The following is a 26085-nucleotide window of genomic DNA, read 5'->3' as shown; positions in this document are numbered from 1 at the left end:
GTGCTATAGTCAAGTCCCTATAGTCAATGTCAGACATGTTAGAGGACAGAAACAGAAGAAAAACACTTTTTTGACTGGAGGGGGTCTTTAGTGATTTTGGAGAAAGCTTGTTCCTCTCTTTGTTGTTGTGATTTTACTGCTCTGGCCGGGCCACCCACGACCTCCATGGTGGGAGTCCGACGCACTAACCACTAGGTCAAAACCACAGAGTTGCAGCGCCACCAGCTAGCACGTCTCTTAAGGTGTCGACGAGTGATGTGTACAAACTGCACTCGCATTTTTGTGTGGTGCGGTCTGCACCACACAGATTGGTTTATGTCTGGGCTGTTCCCCAGCTTGAATCATGATATTGGACAAATCCAGTCTCATCAGAACTAGGGATGCACGATACCAGCCGATACCGCTAACCGATATTTACCTGCTTCACTTGGCCGATACCGATAACTGATAATAATTTCACATTTTTGTATTTTAAAAAGAAGTTCATAACTGTAGTTTATGCACCCCTGAGGGTAACATGGCTAAGATTAATTATTTAGTATCCCTATCCCAAACATTTGACATCCCTATCGTTTACACAACAAAAACAAAGAAAAGTTCTGACCCAAAGGTTCTGACTTCAAATTTTCATCTATTTTGAGTGAGGAAGTTTTTTATGTACTTTGGTTTTCACATAACAAAGCTTATCAAATATTCTTTATATAAATTAAAAATAAATGAAATGCACTGATAATCTCAAATCAGACATGTTGATGTATTAAACACTGTATTAAAGTAATTAAACCAAAAAATTGCATCCCTCCATACAAAAATGAAGGCATAAGAGACAAACCTATAGCTGCTTAGTCTGCCTATGAAAAATTGGCAAAAAAGTTGGCTCACATTTTCACAAACGAACAAACCAAAAACCTTTCATAACTCACCTTAGAATGTGTGTCAGTCAGTCAGTCAGTCAGTCATATCTCAAGAACCGTTCATCTTCTCAGTCTCACACTTCTCATGTGTGTTGTTTAGGGACCAAGGAAGCGCAGTGCTGGACACGCGTTACGTTCAGTGTTGAATCAACAGCTGATCAGCTGTGGAGCAGCGACAGTTAAGACGTTGCCAACTGCGACAACGGTTGAGTCTCCAGTTCAGGTTGTTAGGGTAAGGGTTAGCGAGGCTGCAGTCTGAGAGCTGCTCTGCTAACAGCTTCTAACACTAAACACACACACACAGGAGCAGCCAGAGAGCTGCTTGTGGCTTGTGAGCCGTTGTTTTGCCACAGCTGGACTAGGGGAAAGGTATCATTTTATCTTAACAGACTATTGGCCTATTTATCGTCTATAATTTCATTATCTGATAGATATTCGATAGTATAGAATTCCCACTATCGGCCCGATAATCTATTGGACCAATATATATCGTGCAACCCTAATCAGGGCCGTAGATGGGAGATCACATGTATCATTCAGTTCATACAGATTGTCAGCTGTTGTTTTGCATTTGTGAGATTCTTTTCGGTTAGTTTATATCAGGTGAGCTTGAGCGAGGAGGGCGGGGAGTGGACGGGTCAGGTCTTTAATATTAACCCATTATTGTTTTTTGATTTGACAGATTTACAGTCATGTCTCAGACATGCAAGTCTATATAGCATCAAACCACTCATGTACATTTTGAAAACATTTGCTTTTAAATGCTCAACAGACAATCACATGATTAATCACATGAATCAGTGATGAAAATGGTTTTGGCAGACATTTTTAAATTTAGGTTTTAAGGTATTTTCACCAGTAGTCTGATATTAATTGTTTATTTTTTTAACGTAGAGTGACACTTTAATATAGAAGAAATAATACATTTTAAACACGCATTATGATATTCTTCATAGAATAATATAAATTGGAATTGGATATAATTGGAAACAAGATGGAAAGAGCCACAGCTAGGAAAAATTGCATCCTACACCCTGAAGTCCCTTTATACCTGTAATACTTTATTCAGATTTCACGTATCGTCAGCACATATGCTGTATCTGAATATTGGAAAAGTATTTTTATGTCCACCATATGACTCATATGACTGAATGTTTTGAGCTTCTGTGAACAGCAGATATGTTAGATACGGGCTTCTGTTCATTCAGCAGCAACATTGCCATGCTGACGACTGTGTGGGGAAAGGTGTCGCTACAGAAACAAGTAACATGTTAATGATAAAGGTTGTTGAAATGTCAAACATTAATACCCGTGCTGTCCACACAACCACTCTCTCTTGCATATCAGACTATAGGTGTATTTATTCCATCTGCTTGATACTTTGACAGTAAGCCTTGAATTTAGATGTGATTAAATGTGAATGTGTAGAATAAATGCAGCTGTACAGTATTTTTAGGCAAAGTCGGAGCTCCAGTAGAGGGAGCCAAATGACTGGTGTTGTTCTGTTGTTTTCCTCCAGCTTCACTGCTCCACATCCTGCTTTTGTTGAGTGAGGTTCAAAGATGATTTTTCTCATTTAAATCATCCAGCGTTGTCCACATCTTTAATCTACACACTGGTTTCGTCACCAGTCTGCTTTACATTGAGTAGTGTCCATTGATAATGACAGTGGACATGAGGGGGTTCACCTGTGTAGAGCTCTTAGTTATACTGTAAGTTGAGTATTCTTTATTGTGTGATACTATCTGTTGTGCATCTGGTGTACAGCAACATCATCATAGCAAGAGCTGATACAAATCTCAGCACTTTTTTATAGCACACTGTCAGCAAAGTCATTCCTCCCACACCTGTGAGGTCATTAAGATGTGCAAATGTAGCTGACCCGGCTGTGTCACAGGAAACCCCAGCCAAACGCACTGTTTTAGCTTATTGCTTTAGGCTTATAGGCATGGAATTAACATAATGCTTCGGGTTATGATGTGTCTTCTGTATTACTGTATTCAACAAATGAGATCTAGCTTCACTGTTAGATCATTTGGTACCAGTGTACTCCGAATATTTATATATATATTTTTTTATCAAAACAAGTCAATGATCCCTAAGATGTTATTAAGCCCTTATGACAAATATATTTAATTGAGGGTTGATATTTTACGAATTAACCATAAACTTTATTCCAAATTACTAAAACAGAAGTATATATCAAATATAGAACTTGAATTAAGAAAATTTACTTTTTTTTTAAACGTAAACATAAATGCCCCTCTTTTCGGCATTTTTCTTTTTTGTAAGATAAAAATGTCCATTTCAGCACATATGGGCAAATAAATGCGATACTGATATGGTCGAGCTCTAGTTATTTCTCAGTCAGTGATATATATGTTTGAAACAGGATTTTCATGTTAATGTGGTCATGTAATAAAAGCACAAAAGACTTTGTAGGTATTTAAAAGTATGGTATTAAGTCACATTTAGTTGGAAACAGAACACAACAATTTGTTAGACCAAGATCAAAATGGGGGCATGGTGGTGCAGTGATTTGCACTGTCCCCTCTCAGCAACAAAGTTCTGAGTTAAAACCTTCTGGCTGGCTGTTTGAATCTCCTTTTGGTGCCTCTGGGTGCTCTAGTTTCCGCCCACAGTCCAATATTAATTGGTGTTGGCCCCAAAATGCCCATAGGTGTGAGTGTGAATGGTTTCTGTTGGTGTCAGCCATGCGATTGACTGGCGACCTGTCAGAGCTTTACCCCGCCTCAGTGTTTCCCATTAACAACTCAGACTGTGGCGGCCCATCGTCTAATTTGTGGTTCCACAGACTTTTAACAAACACAATCATTTTTTTTTATACTTCTCATAACAATATAACATCTCAGTCTGCCACCCAGCCCCCCAGTGCTCCCCTCATGTTGTACGTGTGCTCACGTACACGTGCACGGATAACAAAATGAGGGGAAAGCGGAGTGCTTGGCTGTGTTGTTATCAACGTGCAGGACTCGGATGTCAGAGCTCTGAAGCCCCGCCCCCCTGCTGCTTAAAGGGCTGTTCACCTGTTTATTCAAATTTGGTGAAGCTCCACTCAGAACACAGAACCCTGAGCCAGAGAATCAGTTGCTGTCATCGTGAACGCACTGTCGTTGTGTACACACTGTTGTTGTTGCTGGCGTGGAGGTGAGATGGAGAACACAAGGAGAGCTAACTTAGACATATAGTCACATGAAAATGCAATAAAATATAATCACAAGGAACTTCAACTATAGAGCCGAGAGTCAGACTACCACTGAGTTATCTGAACTATCCTGTTCAGACTGACTGGAGAGCTGGAGTCCTACACTGTTGAAGCTGGTGAGATCGTCATGAATCATAGTGCTCATCTGTGCTTCTGCTTCAGGTGCAGAGAACGAGGCCCCACGCGCACACACACGCACACACTTGCGCGCGCACACAGAGGCAGGCGGAAGAGGGAGGAGGCACAGGGAAAGACAGGAACACAGGGGACAACTGTAGGGGCTGTGACAGGAGCCCCAAATGGGTGGAGGAGGGCTCAGAGGACTGCAGATGACAGGGTTAACACCCAAAGGGCCTAACAACGATGGGCCGCCACAGTCTGAGTTGTTCTGGGTGAAGCAGTGTACTGTAGGCACACTTTAACACCACCAACCACAAGCATTTTTGTGAGCCATAAGAAACTAGGAAGTCTGACTCTTAAGGCTTAACTAATCATTTATATTTATACTCATATCTACATTTTGCAACAATGAGTCAAATAAAAGATTTACTGATTCATTTCTGGTCTATTCACTAAATTCACAAAAGTTGTGAGAGTTGTGTTCCTGTTAAGACCCAGCATTTGAATTTTGGATGACTGCATTCCCACATTTCATCACTTGACTTGATGTTATTTCCATAAGGGAGATGAGAGCAGTGACGTATTACCAATGGTTGGTACCTTGTGTGTGCAGGGAGATAGAAGGATTAGCTGGCAACTTAATCAGCATGGAGGAGGGCTAGCTGTAGGGAGGGGGTGTAGCTGGAATAATCACTCCCCAGTGAAGCACAGCTACACAGGAGTCATCATCACTGTGAGCCCCAGCCCACGCCACCCACCCTATCACGTAAGCATGAAGAAAGCAGATCACCATTTTGACACTATGTATGTGCACTCACTGCTTGTATTAGTAAGATTTTGTATTCATTAAAGAATCTACCAGTCGCATGTGGAACACGTGTCAAAGAGGATGCAAATCTCCGCAGATCCACTGCAGGGTTGCCTAGGAAACCCAAAAGGGGGGTGAGAGCAGCATGCAAATGGTCAAAAGGAGAGATGTGGCCACATAGGCCTGTCACGATAATTACATGATCAACTTATGGTACGATACATGCAAATATATATATTGACCACGATAATCGCCATTGTGTTTGCTGACGGGTCGGCACGCTGCTTCAATGCTCTCCTCTGCTCTTTGTCGTCAGGCGCAGCCCACACACTGTGTCAACACTGTCCTTCAACTTTCTTACTAAGATTAGGAAGAAGGTGTCTCCAGCAGTGGAGAGTAGCCTCTCTGCTGCCCTTATGTATAAAATATATATGTCTGAAAATTAACTTAATTTCTTTGAAAACACAAAACATATGTATGACAAAGGAAATTAAATGAAATGATAATACAGACAGAATTATGGTCTTAGAAATATGAGGAAAAATCATCTGATACATTGGAAATAATCTGTCATAATCTTATACAAATTGGTACTTTTACTCAAAATTCCTGCAGGAATCAAGTTCATTGTACTGTTAATTGTTTTGTTTTTAATGAAAAGAATGATATTTTTTTGTAATAGTGTGTGGCTGGGGGTTGTCAGTGTCCATACAACACATTTATAGGTTAAGATATTATTGGTCGTGATCATCATTCATAGCCACAAAACCTATGTTTTTAGGATAAAATTCTTGACTACAGCACATAATTGTTTACAAGAGCATAGCATTCTTCTAGATCTAGGCTCCTAAATTGCAATCAAAGTTCACCAGATTGACGGATTTCACTTTGAAATGTACAACATTTTCAGACCCCACTAGACAGTCTGACCTGCACCCACCATATCTCTCAAAATCCCATGGGAAACACTCAACCCTACAAAGGCGTCTACAAAAGATGACTTGTTAGAGGTTACATGCGTCTCTTTGCAATGTGTGGGCGGATTTTTGGCTCCTTTTGCTGGATTGGTTGGCCACCCCTGCTTTAAAGTGTTTAATTTCTTTGGAAGTTCTGATGTTGTTACAGTTGTTACAGGTCTCATGTATTGCACTTCAGGAACATTTTCAGGTACACTGACCTCCACAATACTATGAAGTAATGCTAAAACAGTGGTTTGTAATGTAGAAAAAACACATTGACCAGCTGCAATATTGAAATGCTGCTTACAGCTAATCCATCAATAATTCATTATATTCAACAGGGTCATTTCTATCTGAATAGTACTGTCTGTTCTGATATCCATGATGGTGAAATTGTTAATATTGTACTTTGAATGGGTTATTTGCATATTGCTTATTGTCTTTCCCTAACCCAAATGTAAGATATGGATACTCCATGGATACTCCTTAAACCCATTTTTACAATATATGCAAGGATATTTCAGTAATTTGTCATTTTCCTGCTGCCAAAAAGTTGAGAAATATGACCATAGCACTGACATCATAAGGGACATGTATTTCATAAAGTGCAGTGCTTTATTATTTGATAAATTTGGGTACCTGGTTATGTACTAATGTACTATACTTAAAGATCCCTTGTGGATCAATTAAGTATTTCCGATTCTAATTCTTATTGTGATGTGAGAATACTGTAAATAGTTGTAGAAAAGTAATGGAAAAAATGAAGCAAGTTACAGAACTTTCGTATAAAACACACTTTCCCCAGTATAATCCAAATTTCCTGTTTTTTTGTGACAATTATTCCTTTGTCACACAAAAAACAGGAAATAAAGCATTTTCTTACATGCTCCATGTTTAACTTTATGTTCCCACTGTTATTGTGCTTCCCAGACTTACATTTATTTTAATAGGACTTGTCATCCTGATTTTCCATATAATATTTAACCACATTTAATCATATTTTACTGTGACAGCTATGTGATCAATAAATACTCTAAAGTGGAAAAAAGATTTCATGTCTTTGCTGAAGAGCAGAGTCCATGCCATCATAATACATGTGAACCTGCAGAGAAAAAATACTCACCAGATTGGGATTTTGGGTCATTGTATTTTCTAAAAAAAGCCCATGGATTAAGAGTTAATATCGTGGGCTTAACAGATATTTCCACTGTTAAAGTATAATTACATGATTAAAATTTTTAGCAAGCGCAATTTATCTTATTACATTACTTGCTGAATTTCTGGTCTATACATTCATGTGCCAGTCTGTAACTGACAAAGCTTAACACTGCTCATTTGGGTTATAGGAGTTATAGTGGAAAAATATGAATTCTCAGCTTGTTCTAGCTCAGGCGTAAAACTGTTATTGTGATGACAGATCACTTTTGCAGGAAGACTGTGATCTTTGCTGGCACAGGAAACCTTACACCTGCAGCCAGTCCTTACCCACAATAGCTGAATTAACTTAAGTTATTTAATTTACTTATTTAAAAAAGTATTTTTTTAATCATGTTAATAATACACATATCATCATATTGTATAAATAATCAAGCTCCTTTTCAAATAATATCCGTCTCTTTCCTGATTCAGTAATCTTCCATTATTTGGAGTGTAACTAGAAGCGCATTTCCTGCGGAAATACCATGTGTGAATGCAAGCGATTGACTGCCACGAAAGCACAGCGAAGCACTTATTTCTGAGACAAATCATTTGAACTTGGATTCAAACCGCCAATCTGCTAGTTGGGAGGGGGCAAATATAGTCAGCTTCGCCAACGTGATCTTGATAGAAAAGTGTCAGTGTCAAGGAAAAATAAAGAAGAGAAAGATAGATGAAGTTAAGAAAGAAATAATGAAAGAAAGAAGTAATGAAAAAAAGAAGTAAAGAAAGAAAGAAATATGAAGAAAAGAAAAAAAAGAAAAAAAACAGACATAAGTGATATGAAAGTAGTAGAAGAAAGCAAGTTAAGAATGAAGTAAAGAAGGAAATAAGAAGTTAAGGAAATAAGAATTTAAGAAAGAAAGAATGAAGTAAAGAAAGAAAGATGAAGTTAAGAAAAATAGAAGTAAAGAAAGAAGTAATGAAGTCATGAAAGAAAGGAGAAATGAAAGAAGTAATGAAAGAAAGAACTAGAGAAGCACGGAAAGAAAGAAGTAATGAAGTGATGAAAGAAAGTAAAGAAAGAAAGAAGTAATGAAAGAAAGAAGTAAAGAAAGAAAGAAATATGAAGAAAAGAGAAAAAAAACAGAAAATTAGTGATGTAGACCTGGATTTGAACCAACAGTCTTGTAGGTGGAAGTTGACAGCGCAGTCCACTGCACTACGGTGATCCCGATGATGTGAGTAATGTGGTCAACACAAAAGAATCAGCATTCATACAGAATGCCTCAGCATTCACACATAACAAAATATACATCGCAGCAAATCCATTTTGCTGAGACAGATCATTTGAAGCGGGCTGCAGGTGGTGTAGTGGTTAGCACTTTTGCCTCACAGCAAGAAGGTTCTGGGTTTGAATCCCGGTTCAAACCAGCCAGGACCTTACTGTGTGGAGTTTGCATGTTCCCCCCGTGTATGTGTGGGTTCTCTCCGGGTTCTCCGGCTTCCTCCCACAGTCCAGAGACATGCAGAATGGGGTCAGGTTCATTGGAGACTCTCAATTGACCGTAGGTGTGAATGTGAGAGTGAATGGTTGTTTGTCTCTGTATGTGGCCCTGTGATAGGCTGGCGACCTGTCCAGGGTGAACCCCGCCTCTCGCCCAATGTTAGCAAATAACTTCATAACTACTGCACAAGTAAACAGTGCCACATCAACATCGATTAATACATGTATCACAACTCATTAGTAAAATACATATTATACTGAGCAAATTCTCCTCCAAATAAAAACATGACCACAACCTACATGAGATATTTACAGCTGAAGTCTTTTCTCTCCTTGGCTCACAATGCTGTTTACACGCAAGCCATGTGCCTTAAATACCGTGGCAGCTGCCGTCCTTAAAGCAGCTCAGCAGCACAAAGAGTGAATGGACCGTTCCAGAGCTCATAGTTACTATGTTTGTGTCGAGTCCTTAATGCCTCACGCTGAACTTACGTGACATAACATGAAGAAAGGACTCCCCTTGTGTTGTGAGCAGGGTATGGTATTAGATCAGGTAGAGGGTGGACGAATGGATGCCTGGTTGATGACGCGTCGTTGAAACACTTCATCTGTTTAACGGGAGAAGTGGAGTTTTGTTCATCAAGAGTAGAGTTGGAAAGGACTGCTGGCTATGTTAAGCACATTATCCAAGGGGAGAGCTGAATTGGAAATCAGCAATGCGGGATGTTAGGTCATTGTCTGCATCGAAGGGAACAGGCGGCCTCTGTGTGTGAGGATTAGGCTAGCTGTTAGCTTGCCGTCAGGCATCTGGTCCTCACACGGCACAGTGTTTCACAGGACTGCAGCGCTGCAACATGACCGCAGAGAGCAGGGACGTTTTATTGCACTGTGAGTTACTCTTGGCAACTTTCCATCGCCGCATTTGTGAAACTGAAACTGTCCAGCACAGTTGCTTTTATGAATATCCATCGATAGTTTTTATTTGTCTAGGTATAACGCAGGGTATATTGTAGTTTATCTGAAACCAGCTGTCGGTGTTTGCCAAATCCACATGGATGTAAACACTGATGATAGTTGTCTGCTTTGATTTTTCATTTTATGAAGTTGTTTTCATTCAATTTTTTATACTTAAAATTGCTTTTTTAAATACAAAGTGAAAACATTAGTGTTCTGTGTTGTGCTGCAAAATTCATGTAGCGCTGTAATTGTTTTCCTTTATTCTTCATTATTCTTTATTTAAGAGGGACCTTGTACAATTTTAAACATGAATGTAAACATTTGATGCATTGTACCACAGTTAGCCTAGGGCTATTCTGCAATCCCCTGGCAGGTAATAATTTAATTTATAACGCAATACTTTCATGTCCTCAAATAAGTGGCATCAGGTTTTGTACAGTGTAGCCTGACAGTTACTCACCCTGCTGAGCACTCACCATTCAACAGCTTCTGGGGATTAGCATAAATTTATCTGTATCTCGTTCCGAACGTTCTGTTCTTTAATAGCCTATTTTCATTTACATTACAGAAAGATAAGACTGACTGTTTTTCTTGTTGGTTTTACAAAAAAACTACCTAAAGTAAATTTTACATAACAATGTAATTCCTGTTTGTGAAAAAATAATTTCACTGAATCATTTGTTTATGATTGCCTGGTAGGTCTGGTTGTGGATGCTAATAGCTTGTTTTTCATTAAGACCCATTTAAATGTAAATATGTCTATTATGTGCAGAGCCAAGGCCTTGCACTGGCATGGCAGATCACTTGTTAAGGGTCTGATTCTTTGGTAAAACACGGCTTGCCACTCAAAAATAATGTGTCTCCATTTCAGAAAACATAGCACTTGAATGTTAAACAAAGAGTTCACTTGAGACATTGAAGATGCTTAGTGGTAGAGGTCGTAAAGATGCACCAACAGATGAGTCAATCGCTCCATAAGATTCTACCACCGTGAGGCCGATACTCATTCAGTCTAAGTAGACCAAAAAAATATATAATAAAAAATATCTTATCAAGATAATTGAAGATGTAAATCAAATCACTATTCCTGTCAAGCTTAAAGGTTCCTTTTTACTCCTAAGTGAGATGTGAAGATATCATAAGGTTAATTTTGGTTTAACTATTATGTATTTTCTGTCAGAAGTTGAACATGAGAAATAGAACTGTAGAATGTTATACGGGTATAAATAATAAACTAAAATCTTAATTCTGACCAGTCAGAAGCTTTACAAGAGAAAACATTAAATGTGTGGGTCAACTCCAAATAAATAAAATAAATAATTAATAATCCTAATTCTAAATTTCTAAAATCTCAAACTAAAACTTTAAAGCTGGCAAGTTTTACAGGAGAACACAAACTAAATGCGTTGGTCGGCTCTAACAGGTGTCAATCCTTTCCTTTGTAAAGATTCAAACTTTTTAAAGACTTTTTCAAAAGACAAGAGCAGAGAGGAGATGATTCCACAATGTCTGTGATGATATTCCACAATGTCAAGTGTTGTCGTTTTTGTGGGAGAAATTTGAAAATATCTGGTACTTTTAGTCAAATGCTCCTTCATTAGCAGCAGCCTTTGTTGTTTACAGTAGTCTCTTCTCTCCGAGTCACATATAAACCCCGCCCATTATCAGATAAACAGATTTGATTGGACCGGCAAATTTTCTGCCAAGGGAAATATCATCCCAATGGAGGAGATCCAGACCGTATTCTTGCAGAGCCAATTTAAATTAGATCCCAGAATTTGTCTGGGGTCCAAGGCTAGTCGTGTGTGTGTGTGTGTGTGTGTGTGTGTGTGTGTGTGTGTGTGTGTGTGTGTGTGTGTGTGTGTGTGTGTGTGTGTGTGTGTGTGTGTGTGTGTGTGTGTGTGTGTGTGTGTGTGTGTGTGTGTGTGTGTGTGTGTGTGTGTGTGTGTGTGTGTGTGTGTGTGTGTGTGTGTGTGAGAGAACACTTGTTCTTCTATATATGTAATGCCCATATACAACCAAGAGTGAGGGCATTTTGTTTGTTCCGGCTTTCTGACAACTTCAAAGGGCTGATTGAGGGTTGAGACTTGGTTTGAAAGTTCAGTTAAGAATGAACTTTGTTACATCTTTCAATTAGAGACTTTTTGTCATAATTGTCACATTTTTTATTTCGTAAATGTGCTCTGTTCCACATGACATGGCTCCCCCTGAGGTTTCTGCCTTTTCCCTCCTGCTAAGGTAGTTTTTCCTTACTCTAGTCAAGGGTTAAAGACAGAGGATGTTGCACCTCGTACAGATTGTTAAGCCCTATGAGGCAAATTGTGATTCGTGAAAATGGGCTACACAAATAAAAATTGATTGGTTGATTGATAATATTAAATAAGGCCATTTACAGTATGGTGATGGTTTATTTAGGGTAGGGAGTAGTGAAAGCATTACGTTAATGTGTGATTGTGTGTGAACATTTTGGGGCATTTTGTTACAGACATTTGCAGGTTTCAATTATTAAATTTATATTTTTGGTTATCCATTTCTGCTGTGTAAACATTATTGCATCCATATGTGCGTCACCATCTGAAATAACCCTATAATTACACTGCATATTGACAGCAAAAGGTCAATTTAAATAAACCATAAAACTACACAGCTCTAAGGAATCTAAATCGGCTGATTAGCCAATCATCATCGTGGGCCAGGAAACTTTCGTGGTTCCCTGAATACTAGTTTCTTCCTAATTCTACCATTGGAATAATCCTTTAGCAGTGCGAGCGTATCCATCATGCAGCATTACGCAAGAGTGTCACTGCAGTATTTATATGTACAGCAATTGGAGTGATTGCTTCATATCCTGCAAAATTAATCGCGACTATCGGTGGTAGCTTATCCTGTCCCCAACCCTGGGAAATGGGAAATGGAAACTGGATTGTATTTATTTAGCGCATTTCAAGTCTTATAGACCACTCAAAGCTCTTTATAGCCACAGCTTTCAAATCACATTCACCCATTCACACAGCGCTGCAATTTTGCTTTTTTTCCCTATCACATTCATACACATTTATACACGTCTGGAAGAAGTCATTTGGCGATATCATTTGGAAATTTAATTTTGACAGGTAAAACAAAAATCAAACTTGGTGATTCATGCACAGTGTTAGAGGATTATTAAAAATAATTAATCGCTTGGTTCTGCAACTCTTTAATGCTATTTTATTTCATTTGAGTATAATTTGCTTCACGTTGGCTCATATCTTTTGCATATGGAACAGTTATTCATCACAAGCACAAGCACAAATAGCACTGATTGTTTTAATGTTTAAGATAAAGTGGATATATTAACTGGTTTCAATTCACCACCTCGCCATCTGCGTCACCAATTTCCCGTCGCCAAAATGTTCTTATGCATGGGTCAGAGTTTTCGTACAGGTGTGCACATTCTCGTTCCTCTTTCAGGACAAGTTTTGTGCGTACACAACATTTGTTAATGAGGCCCCTGATCTCAACATCATGGAGACAATGTGGGATTACATAAAGAGACAGACGGCACTAAAAACAGATTACATCCACAGAAGATCTGTGGCAACTTCCCCTAAATGGTCTAAACAGCCTACCTGCCAAGTACCAGAGTAACTTTGTGCAGGTGTCGTTAATTTCAAGCAACATCCTAAGAACCATGAATAAAGTGCTTGATCAGATGAAGAGAAGACATTTCTGGTACAACAATATTGATATGTAAAGAAATATGATCAAATATAAAAAAAACAGGAATAGAAAAGAAACACGAGAAATATTTTTTGTTTTTTAAAGTCAGCCCAAGGATATACAATATATAAGCTTTTTAATTGAAAAAGTAATTATGTCCTTTTGTCTGATGATAAATAACCTGCTAAAGCAGAGAGGGGAAGAGAGTAAAAAATGATTTAATATGTGATGCGGTCAGACTGATTCAGAATGAATTGTTAAGTCATAACCCTGGGATTTATTGAACAGTGTGGATAATTTTTTCACAATAAAAGACAGTATTTAGTTTTTATTTCCATTCATCATCACACTCTCCTCATGTGATTGTGAGCTGCAGTGATAGATAAGGAATGTCAAAACTTTGTCAGGGATTCTTTCTGGAAAAAAATTGTCTTTGTTAAACGGCTAAACGATTCCATTGATCTCAAATTGTGTCCCTCTTTGTCCCTTTGACAATCCTGTAGAGTGATGACTTTGGTTTTCTAGTGATCTGATTGGTCAGACCGTTGACAGATTTTAATCTTTCATCTCTAGCCTGCTCCGGAGCAGCAAAAGTTCATAAAAAAAAATTACTCATTGCATTATTTTTTGAAAGTATCACTTACTTTTACTGCCGAAAACCTTTGTACAGTTCTATTCTTTTGGTTCAAGTGCTTTTGGTTTAATCCCCGGCTCCTCCAGTCCACGTGTTGAAGTGTCCTTGGGCAGGAAAGACACTGAACCGAAAATTTCCTCTGACGAATGATATCCGATAGAAAAAAGTGAGGTATGTCTGAGGCCAAGATCACAGTACCGAGAACAGGATAAGAATGAGCTCGTTCATTGGTTTACTGCTTGCACACGCAAATTGTTTGGTGAGGGTTAGGGTTGTGTTAAGGGTTTGTTCTCAAACACTAAAGTAAACATCAAATGAAAACCTTTTTCGAACCTGTCAAAACGAACAATCTACCTCTCTTCCTTAGCTTTTCCACCACATTTTAATATATGCTCCTGTCAGAGGAAAGGGAAAACTCCGGAGCAGAAGGTTCCGATAATGCAACTATGATGTTGGTTGCCAACTGCCATTTAATACGACAAAGAGTGTACAACCGATCACATGGCGATCTCTTATCTGGTTTTGGCCCAAGAACACGGCCTCAACCATAGCTCAGAAAAGCGCTGTGTTAAGAATGTGTGTGTTCATGGGTCAATGTTAATTTTATCAGCTACTTTAGATCTAGTCTTAGTCTTTTGACGAAAAACTCTCATTTACATTTTAATCATACCTATGAACGTAGTGTCATTACATCGACTTTTAGTGTTTTCTCATTTTAAACATGTAGGCTAATAGGTGTATTAGTTATTGAAATCAAGGTGACAGGTTGTCAATATCTGGATTCATTACCCTAGTCTTCCTCATATTCAAAGTAATTACGTTAATATTCAGACATATATATTAAATATATAAGGGCAGCAGGGAGGGTACTCTGCACTCCTGGAGACATCTTCTTACTAATCCTGGTAATAAGTCAAGAAATCTCTCTGTCTGTCTGTGTCTGTGTGTGTCTGTCTGTCTGTCTGTCTGTCATATCTCGAGAGCTGTTCATCTACCTTTCAGTCTCACACTTGACATTTGTGTTGTTTAGGGACCAAAAAGTGCAGTGCTGAATTTGGACATGCGTTACGTTCAGTGTTGATACATTTTGAATAAATATCTGATCAGCGCTCTGGAACAGCGGCAGTAAAGACAATGTCAACCCAACAACAACTGATTCTCCGGGTCAGGGTTCTGTGTACTGACTCGAGATTGACCGAAACAGTTTGTTATCTGCGCGTGTGAAAGTGAGTGCACGTCGTACAACGTGGCTGGAGCAGTGAGAGGCTGCAGTCTGAGAGCTGCACTGCTGAAGTAACGGGGCAAAACACACACATTAGAGTAATGTGAAAAAAACGCAGGAGCAGCCAAGTAGCTGCGGGTTCACCACTGCTGGACTAGATGCACGCCGGGGAAAAATATCATTTCATCTTAACTCCTAACATTTTCATCTCTTCTTTTCAAGTCTCTTCTCATCAACGAAAACAAAACATAGATTTTGGCTTATTTTTATTGGTATAATATCACTTTAAAAGGTACGAAATCCCCAAAAGTCTAATCCTGCTGAAGCTCATGAAATCTCTCTTCATCGAAGCTTGTGTTTTCTCAACACTGTGAACTAACAGCCTTCCAAACCTCCCACTAGCAAAAGAAACTATTTCTTAATATAGTCAGTCAGCCATCTCATTGCCCCATTGTCATTTATTTTGTAACGTAAAATGTAGCAGAGTCACTGATTTTATTGTGTTATTCCATATCTTGCTGTGTGCTCGGCTCTTTTCAACCCTCGATGAAGAGCTTGCCGAGATGTAGTTTAAAGGCTGTGGAAAATGTCATTCAACTAGAATTCAGTGAACAGTTCACAACATCCAACATTTGGATGTCAAAAATGTGATGCTTGGTAATGATCACTGTGATAAATATGAGCCAAGGAAACTGATACATGCATATGTTGGGTGTTAGAAGGTTCATTTATGTCTTATCTGAACTGATTGAGATGTATTAGTCAAGCAGGAGAAGAAAGACGTGCACACAGATTGAGAGGACAATGGGTTTAATCGGCTTAGAACTGAGACCAGTGGAGATGAACACTGTCTGCTGGCAGGACACAATGGAACTTTACTTGACACTTAAGTTGACGCCAGATGATTGGGGTCATTTCCTTATAGTCTATTGTAGGCCTACCTGGGCGATACGGAAAAAAATCTTATCACCATCATTTTTTTCATATTCATCGATATCGCTATACAGTATAGCACTATATAAATGAAATCACTATTTCTGTCAAGCTTAAAGGTGGTGAGATGTGAAGATATCACAATATTTTAACCAAAGTTAATTTGGCTTTAAATATTATTTATTATTATTATTTTTGAGCTGCTGCCGGCTTCTTATCCTACGCTCTGCTGTGTGCGTCAATCTACCATGACGTGGCTATAACTCTATTCCAGCCACATGCTTGGTTCGGCACGGTGCTTTTCTCATTATCATTGGCTGTTCGTGTTGTCTGTCAGAACATGGATGGAATTAGTTATATCGACCGTGTCTTATATTTCTATAGAGGAAAAGTTATTTCACAAAAATTATCTTTATCGTTTTATCGCCCATTCCTAGTGTATTGTATAATTAATGAGGCATTTTTTTAGATTAAATTGGTGTCTGCAGCAAATGTTATAACTTTGTTTCCTGTAGAGATGTGAACAGCACCTGAGTCATGTAATATCCTTATTTCCACAGATATCCAGGAGTTCTATGAAGTGACACTGCTAAACACACAGAAAAGTAGCGAGCAAAAGCTCGAGGAGGTCAACCACATGGCGGAAAAGTGGGAGAAGAGTGTTTCCATACAAAACTCTGAGCTCGCACACTCAGCATGTCCAGTGGATGAGGTGAGTCTCTGATGTGGAGTCAGCCCAGCAAAATCTCAGACATACCCGCACTTAAGAATTATCTCTGTATGACTAGAGCCATTTGAAAAGGAAGAGGTGAAGCAGCAGGGGACAGAGGTGGAGAAGGTTCTTCCAGATAGCATGAATCGGCAAACAATTAAATTAAATCCTCATGTCTAATGTCTGATGCAGCGTTATGCTGAATTTTGCACTCGTAAAAAAGGGCACCAGCATACATAATTCAGTTATTATGTTCATGTCATGACTTAGATAAAATGGATCTCCGCTCTCTGCTTCAAAGCAACATGCAGGCAGCAACTGTGTTAAAAATAAAATAATATTTATCAAAGCCTTGAAACAGACCTCCAAGTCTCTGCATGGAAGATGTGCTGGTTGTGGTGACATGTCAGCTCAACAGCATAATGTGTTTATTTAGGAGGTGCTTATTGTAGTTCAGGTGTTGAGGTTCAGTTTCGGACTCAGTATGCAGACCACGGACAAAGAAAGCACAAGATGTGTAATAAAACCAATTGCACAAGGAAATGTGCAGAGATGTTTGAGACTGGCAGGCAGAGACAGGCTGGCGTTTAGACTTGTAATCTCCGTTTTTGCCGAGGCAGGCTCCACAAATCCACAGGTTCCAAACGAGTAACTTCTGGACAGAGAGCGGAATTACAACAGAGTGCATCCAACAGATCCAATGACAGACGGACTAGTTTGGCCGTGCACAATACCACAACGGATCTGACGATCTGATGTCCAGCCTCAGCTTAAGAGCAGTCAGCGATGAGGAGATTACGACCGGGTGCGCCAAACAGCTAGGTGCCCAGAGAGGTATCCGCCCCACTGCTACACCTAGAGCCACACGCACAGACACACAGAGGGTGCGGTCGAATTGTCAAATCTTCTTAGGAAGGTTCCGAACTGAGTGACATGAACCGGAAGTATTTCGGGCATACAGCCATGATAAGAGCTGTTCCAATTCTCTAAATTTTTTAGGAAAGGTGCTTCAATGCTTCCTTTCCTCTCTCCTTTAGCATAGGGTACGCTGGGGCTTCCTATGCAAAAGCAAAGGAGAAATAGACGCCCCGCAATTCATCGCGGCAACAATATTAAACATGGCGTGCCATGCACAAACTTAAACGGTTAAATCTGAAGTAAAAGAAGAATAGTATGACTATGACCAAGAAGGGACGCAAGTCATCATGTAAGTCAATTTCCATTTTACGACATTCACGGTGTCACTTTTTAATTTTTGAATGTCGTTTTTCGAGGTGGTGAACTGAACTGAACTCCATGTGACTGTCAAACTATCTGCGGGTGAATGACCACATACCTGAGCTGCCTGAGAAGCACAGTGTTGTTGTTAGCTCAGAGCAACACGTCAACACCACAACCGGCTCATCGTTTATCTTCTGCTTCGGTCTTTTAAACAACCACCCGACCAACATGTATTTTAATTCCGTTCTGCCTGACATCAGTCTTCAGTACCAGACAGACTTTCACTCACTCGTACTACGTTAACCGTAACTGAGCAAGAATCCTCGTTCCGGGGACACGGCCAGCATGTCTTTTTTGCTTCAAGGCTGAGCGAAGTCCCCGGGGCTTGGTCTGTTCACTGTGCTGTTTGGGGAAAAGTAAGTGGTCTGTCCCGGAGCAAGGCATCTCCCTGCTCCCCGACTACCCAAAAGTCACCGGTTACCGATGAATTTTGCATAGGTAAAATAAATCTGAGTTAGTTCTGGTCTCTTGTATTAATATCCTTAGGAAGCCGGTGCAATGATGTAGCTTCCTGACGACCGAACAGCGTTTCCTCGACATTTTGTCGTCTTGTTGATATCCCAATATATTGTCCCAGAAATTATGGCAATAAACAATATTAGCATCATTTTATGACTATTTTTTCACACTGAATCATGTGAGCTCGAGTATCGGCCTATTGGTTGTTGCACGTGCAAAGTTTTGTGTTGCTGCGGAGAGAAATGTCATCCAAAGTTTAGGCCCAGACAAAACAAGCAATTTGAAGACATAGTGCCTTTCCATACCAGTAGAAGATTAATCCTAGGACGAGAACAGATGAGACGATAGAAGCAGCAAGACTTGCTGAACTGTTGTCAACATTCATACTTATGTCAACAAACATGCATCTAGACACAATGGCTGTTATGGAGATGATTGATTATCGTGACAGGCCAAGCTTGTTCTCTCCAAGTATAGTTTACGCAGCCAGGGTACCTTCTTATTCCAGAAAAACTCCAATATTTGAAAATTTGGAGAGGAGGAAAATAAATACACAAAATATAAGAGAACCACATAAAAATATTAATTTTCACTAAATTATAGATAGAGATAGAGATGAGTTAAGAACAGACCATCATTCCGATCTTTCCGGGTACCTAAGCATGTGGCATACTCAAAATTGTTTATGAGCAGGACGTCGGTGTCCATGTGTCAAAGTCTGTGAGTAAACAGTCCTGTTAACAGATACAGTACTCAATTGGGCTTGGTTAGTCAACCCACTAAATAGCATCAGGAGAGACCACTTTCTTCATGTTGTCTATAATGAAGTCTGTTGCCAAGGTTGAATCATGGAAGCAATGTGTTTCACCGCTGAGTAGAGTAATGCGGAGCATAGCCAGGAAGATTAGTACAATGAATGTCAAGATGAATGTAGTAATGATGCTCCTTCTTCATTTGAGCAAAGGCAGAACAAATGAGTACTCCAATATTTTGCAAAAGTATCTATTAAAAAGTCACATTCAGAGGAGCCACAGGACTTCTCTGGACGTTTGATACCATGTGCAAGTCTCTTGTATTGTTTGTAGTGTGATGTATTGTTTATTGACAAAAAACAGTTGCAGCTTAGAACCACACTAAATCACCTAGGATTCAGCAAAGTTGCACTTAACACTGAGCCTCATCACAGTATTATCATGCAGCATGTACTATGAAAAAAGAATGGAACCAGTTACACAAAGACAGACAGGCAGACATAGTAGTTGGATGAAGCAGATTTTGCTTTCGCTTGCTGCTCGAAGGTGACCTTTGACCTGTGTGGAGGTATAGAACTGTGGGTCTGTGCACACCAGGCATGTTGCTAAAAGCATGTTTGACTGTGAATGCGACCAACCCATTTGGTAATCCCCTACTAATCCTATTTGTTTTAACACTCACAGCTTTTGTGTCGTAGTTGAAATTTTTTTCTATAGTACAGTAAAGAAATGGTCATAAGGGACATGAATATACATTTCCATACGGATTATGTGTACATCTTTATAGCAGAGCTTTCAAAACAGCAGAGTAGTATAGTGTAACAGCAGGAGCTGCTGAACAACTTTGCTGAGGTCATCCAGTAGTACCAGGATAGGGATAAGTGAAGGGGATTAGAAGAGTCCTCAGAGACTGATGACCCCACCATGAGGTCATCGGGACACTGCTGTTACAGCCCATGTTCTGCTGCCACAATGAGCCCTCTGAAGATAAGGCAAAATGTCCTGTCATACAGTGAGATGGCAGATGGCATCATACAAATTAATTATCTAAAGGCGAAAAATGGAACAATTGTACGGAGTTTGTAGGGTGTTTGTCAGATTTGTATACATTAAAGGAAAAGTAATCAAATGTTTAATTCAGTAAAGGAAAAAAAGGAATAAAGCAGTTGTACATAACATCAGGTGACCTAAATGTGAATTGTTAATCCCTTGTTTCAATAGAGGGGGGAAAAATTGAAATATTCTTGATTACATGCTAGTTTAAAACACAACAATTCTAAATTTGAATAAGGCATTTAGTCTTTTGTACTTAATACTAATAGTTCCTTTGTTTTCGCCACCTAACGGCCACTTTGGGGCAGCAACAGTTGGCTAGTCAAGGCAAGTTTATTTATAAAGCACATTTAAAACAACCAGGGTTGACTAAATAGTTGTGCAATAGATACAAACGAAGAGAAGAAGTAAACGGATGTTGGTGCCCCTGTGGCATTACTCAACTACTGCAGCATCCCAGGCTTACTACTACTGCGGGTATTAATAGTACAAATGTGAGTTATTTTCTGATTTCACAAGGTGTTTTTGGGATCTGAATGTTGCTTATATTTGACATTAAACTAGTTAAGTTTGGCTGACCCAGTGTGCAGAATGGCCAAGTTTATATTATTTATTAAACAAATAGAGAATATTATATAGTCTTAATTTGTTGAATTGAATAGATCCAAAGAGAAGTAGTATTTTAGGCGAGAGCCACCATAACTGCGGGAGGGATAAAGCGAGCCTGCGTGTCATGAGTGTTTGTAGTATGTCTTAGTGTGCCAGGGGTTTATTTTTGGTTGCCACAGGCACATATAGGCGCACGCCATCCGAGCCTCTAATTAAAGACTAACCACAGCAACAGACAGACACACAAGCCAAGACTGTCTCCATCTACCGCTCAGTGCCAAATGTTGCATAACTACTACGACTGCATCTGGTTGTGCATCAATATTTGTCTTTATACCTGATTAATTGTCGAAATTTCCACTTCTAATTAAAGTAGCATTGATTTAACGTAGACAGCAGGTATCTGGCACACAACACACATTATAAAATATAAAAAAATATAAGACATACAAATGTAAAAAAAAATAAAAGAACCGCAAAAATATACAAGAATAAGGGATATAAATATAAATAATGTACATAAAATAGGGCAGTTATGTGCAATTATTTACCCGTAGTTTTCATTCGAAGGTAATTGAATGGCTTGTGGCAGGAACAATATGCTTTGATTTAGGCCTATCCTTGCTGTATTCAGCCTATACAATGCTCATCACCTTACAGACATAATCTGTCGGTTGTGTCTCCAGGATCCGTCAGGTCAGTGTGTTACATATTGATCGTGGTTGTGTTGTTGACTCACTCACTAATGGACCTGTTTGTTGTTTCCAGCAGAGGGAGCAGAGCATCTCAAATCCCAGCAGGACGGAGCAGGGAGAGACCGGTGCAAAGACCTCTGAGGTGAGTTCTCTCAGCGAGCCAGCCATTCTTCAGTGAGCACACACGTGTGTGTGTGTGTGTGTGTGTGTGTGTGTGTGTGTGTGTGTGTGTGTGTGTGTGTGTGTGTGTGTGTGTGTGTGTGTGTGTGTGTGTGTGTGTGTGTGTGTGTGTGTGTGTGTGTGTGTGTGTGTGTGTGTGTGTGTGTGTGTGTCGGGGGGGGGGGGGGCATATCTTGCTTTGGGATATTAATCTGGGACCATGCCAGGCACCCTTCCTTCTCAGTCATCCATTGTGGTCCATTTCACTCCTTGACCTAGCATTACGATTTGACCTTATCACTAGTAATGGTAATGATAGAACGCTGCAGTGCACGTCTGTGTCTCCTAGAATTTACATTTATATACATCTATAGCATCATCTAAACATCATCACTAGCTGGGTTGTGTTCAGAGGCAATGCATCTTTGGAATGATTGAAGGGCTACAGCTGAGCCACCAGGGGCCGGTTGCACCACCTGGTCTTACGCCTGGTCCCAAGCTAAGTCGGTCGTTATTAGAGCTGCAACAGTTAACCGATTAGTAATCGATTATTAAATGAATCGTCAGCTATTTTGATAATCGATTAATCAATTAAAAATTCTATGATTTCTGCTTCTCAAATGTGAATATTTTTTCTGGTTTCTTTGCTCCTCTATGACAGTAAACTAAATATCTTTGGTGTGTGAACAAAACAAAACATCATCTTGGGGGTTTGGGATACACGGTCGATATTTTTTACCATTTTATGGACCAAACAACTAATTGATTAATCGAGAAAATAATCAACAGATTAATCGATTATGAAAATAATCGATTAATTATTATTAAGAACTATCGATTAGTTGCAGCAGGTAAATGAGTGAAGTACTGGGAAACTGGATGTGCTGAGTAAAACTTGTGTCTCTCTCTCTCTGGCTCTCACACGGAGCGAGGGGATGCGTTTAAATACAGCTGATTACGGTGTGCATCTCTCTCTCTCTCTCTCTCGTTGTTTGTCCCCTTGTAGCCCATAGTTACTGGAAAGACATCAAAACATTTTATTTTGATTATTTTATAAGCTAGCAGACTAAGAAACCGACATGTTTTGTCTGTATGTATCTGTCTCTTCTGCTCCGTTTCTGTATCAGTCAGAGTGATGTGGTTCAGTGTGTGTTTGTGTGTGTGCTTGTGTGTGGTTCGCCAAGTGTCGGCTTTATGCAAGAGATGGCCTATGTGGGGGGACAAATTCAATCTATTATTAATGAATAGGCTACAGCGATCACTCTGACCATTATCAGTCAGGGGGATCATTGTCTATAGGCACAACATTGGCCACTCACATGAACGCGGATCGCTACGACCAGGCATAGTTAATAGGATCTTTGTTCCATCGGTGCAACCAACATTATGTCCATTCTAAAGACTGGTCGTAACTAAGACGGTCTTGGCAGTTCAGACCAGTCTTAGTGAAGACCAGTTGGTGCAAGCGGCCCCTGGAATTGGTTGGGCTGGATGGAGGTTTTGTCTTGTCTGTGGTTAGTTTTGGTTAAGCCCTTTAAAAAATGTTTGTTAAGAAGTTGCATCTAAAGTTCTAAGCTTTACCAAGAGTACCAAGTGTAGAACACACAATGCTGGAGTCACTACGACATCAGATATTGTGCAAGAAAACAAGTACGTTGGCTGTGAACATTTTACCGCTTCGTCAGTATCCAACATATCTTCATTATGTTGGTAGAAAACATGATCTGGTCACTGTTACTTTTCCTTTAAAACAGTGTAACAGCACAGTTTTTTCCCCCCTGCAGAAATATAATACAACATTACAGAGAGCAGTTGGTACTAATTATTATATTATTAAACTAATTATGGGGATGTGTTTTAGGGGCTTGGGACCAGAAAAAAAAGATTGCTGTCTAATAATATAGATAATGACGATAATATAAAATAGCATATCAATCATATCTATATAGCCCCATAGATATGATTGACATGATATTAGCTAAATATATGTCTGTGCAAGAGCTGGGGAACTGCCTGTCTAAGTGAAGATGCCAGTTTCATTTTGGAAGCAGTAAAGGGTTATAAAGTGTAGCTAGAGAGCTTCTTTATTTAAAATGGAAACATGGAAAACATCCTTGCAAATAAGTTTTGTTGACTCTTTGTCTGTTTGTTGAATCTATCATAAATTTAGATTTTTTTTTATAATGCAGTTTCTATTTGTGCGTCTTATTTGCAATTCCTGTCTTTTTCTCTTTCATCGAGGAAGTGCTGTCTATACAGGACACAAGTTGCTGATTATATGAGGTGCAGACAAACTACATTGTATTGACAGTCGATGCGTTCAGGTACTTCAGGTTGCTGTATGTTTTGGTTCTTCTCATTGTTCCTTTCACTCTCTGCGCTGTTCAAAAATGTCTCCGGGGGAACTGTCACACTGACATTTGCTGATGATTTCACTGCTGACAGAAGTCCGTGCATCCAGTGCAATGGATTAAACTCATTCGACTACTTCATCGTCATCATTTATCAGGACAACGATCCAAAAATAAGACCAAAGCAAATAACAGCTTTCCAGGATGAAGAGGTGGAATATCTGTCTGATGTGTGTGTCCAAGACCTCAGTCGCTGACTGCAGATGACTTTAACACTGAATATTAAATATTATGATTCAGTTTCCCTTCATGTAATTCTGTCCAGTTTGAACCCCTAAACTTGGGGCTCTGTGTGTAAAGGGCTATATCTTGCACACAGTTCTTTCTATATTGATGTCAACCTTCTCAAATTATAGCTGGGACAAGATGTTAGTGCAGTGTCCGTTATTTTATTTCGAAGTGATCGTGCAGTAGCTCAGAGCCTGAAGAACAGAAAACTTGAAACTGTCCAAACACTTCTGGTCTGGACCGCAGATCAGTAGAAAGGATGGCACCATGTGGCATTCGTCATTACATTACAAATGAGCCAGTGAAGATTTCCATGCGTGCTCAATATGCATGAAGCGCTCATTTAATTTCATTTAGTCACACTAGAATGAAATGTGAGAACAGATTTTTTTATTTGCCGTGTCACGAAACGACTGAGGAGAAAGTGTTTTGGTCAGACATAAGCCAGATTCAAGGTCAAACAGTACAGCAGGCTTTGGAGTAAATCCGTCTAGCAGGCTGTTAGTAGCACTGCTGTGCACATATACACACTAGTCTAAGTTTGTCACACCTAGTCAGTGCAGCCCTGACAAATGAGGTTAAAGCATTCCTTCTCTCTAATGCAATAAGTCGGAGCTGCATCACCTGAAAGGATTAGCCCTGCCGCTCTGGCTGAGGGAGTCTAAGATGGTGAACATGTACAGTGAGAACAACGGGAGGTTGGGAGGCTACACGGCCGCTGCTTTGTCCACCAATGAAAGCGGTAATCAAGGTTCAATTCTGCCACGACCCTCTTCACCAGGATGGATCCAGTAAACAGGTACGAGCACAGTGAAGAAGTGAGGCATATGCTGTAGTTCAGCAGACTATCAGAAAGTTTAGCTGTTGTCCTGAGGGTTGGGACCTCTGCACTGGCTGAACTGGAAGGTTATTGATTCTCAATGTACATCATTAATAGTCTGAACTAGAGCTTTCTATTATCACCTTTCGCTTTGACTGTGTTTTGTTTTCTATTGCTAACAAGAAAGTGCAAGTTGGCCTCAAAGGTACGATCTTACCCATTTACCAAAGGGGGGATTTGTGCGGTAGCTTTTAATCAATCTTCGCTTTTCATTATGAAAAAAATGTTGAGGTATTAAGGCAGAAACAAACTGGCAGATTAAATTTCCTGAAAAACCCACACAGATGTTTTCACTTGCTCTTGCTCCCGTGACTCAGGTAACATTTATGTAGAGCTCTGCTGGAAATTAACCGAGACGAATAAACTCTGTGGACAAATACGAGCAAAAAAAAATGTGAGGGGTAGCATTTTGATAGGAGTAACATAACTGACATCTGTTTGTTTACCAAATCATACCATTTGTCTTACATTCCCTCAGTAAAGCCTCTGTCCTGTACACTGACGGCACTACATCGCGCCTAACCAGGGCTATAGACCCGTCACAAATCTTGTTACCCCCCATTGTGCCTGCCGAGACTTGTTTAAACGGGAAAAGATTCTTAATATCTGGAATTTAAACACACCAAATGACTAGCTTTAACAAATTCCATTAGTTTATAATATGAAGAATTGTAAAATATAATTTCTTGAGGCTGTCAAGTCAGAAAGTGACGGGTAGTACGTAGTACAC

At 39.6% G+C, this 26085-nt stretch overlaps 1 protein-coding gene across 17 annotated transcripts in view; it reads left to right on the top strand.

Moving 5' to 3' along the window:
• The window catches only part of dlg2 (discs, large homolog 2 (Drosophila)), a 179087-nt gene that overhangs the window by 16389 nt on the left and 136613 nt on the right, over window positions 1-26085 (top strand). For all 17 annotated transcript variants that reach the window (XM_035625943.2, XM_035625946.2, XM_035625944.2 and 14 more), the window contains exons 3-4: window positions 16677-16828; window positions 21751-21819. In XM_035625943.2, the coding sequence (XP_035481836.1) occupies window positions 16677-16828; window positions 21751-21819 (221 nt within the window). The remainder of the gene's footprint in view (window positions 1-16676; window positions 16829-21750; window positions 21820-26085) is intronic.

The sequence above is a fragment of the Scophthalmus maximus genome, chromosome 2, assembly GCF_022379125.1.
Source record: "Scophthalmus maximus strain ysfricsl-2021 chromosome 2, ASM2237912v1, whole genome shotgun sequence".
Classification (NCBI taxonomy): Eukaryota; Metazoa; Chordata; class Actinopteri; order Pleuronectiformes; family Scophthalmidae; genus Scophthalmus; species Scophthalmus maximus.
This window is presented reverse-complemented; position numbering and strand designations above follow the sequence as displayed.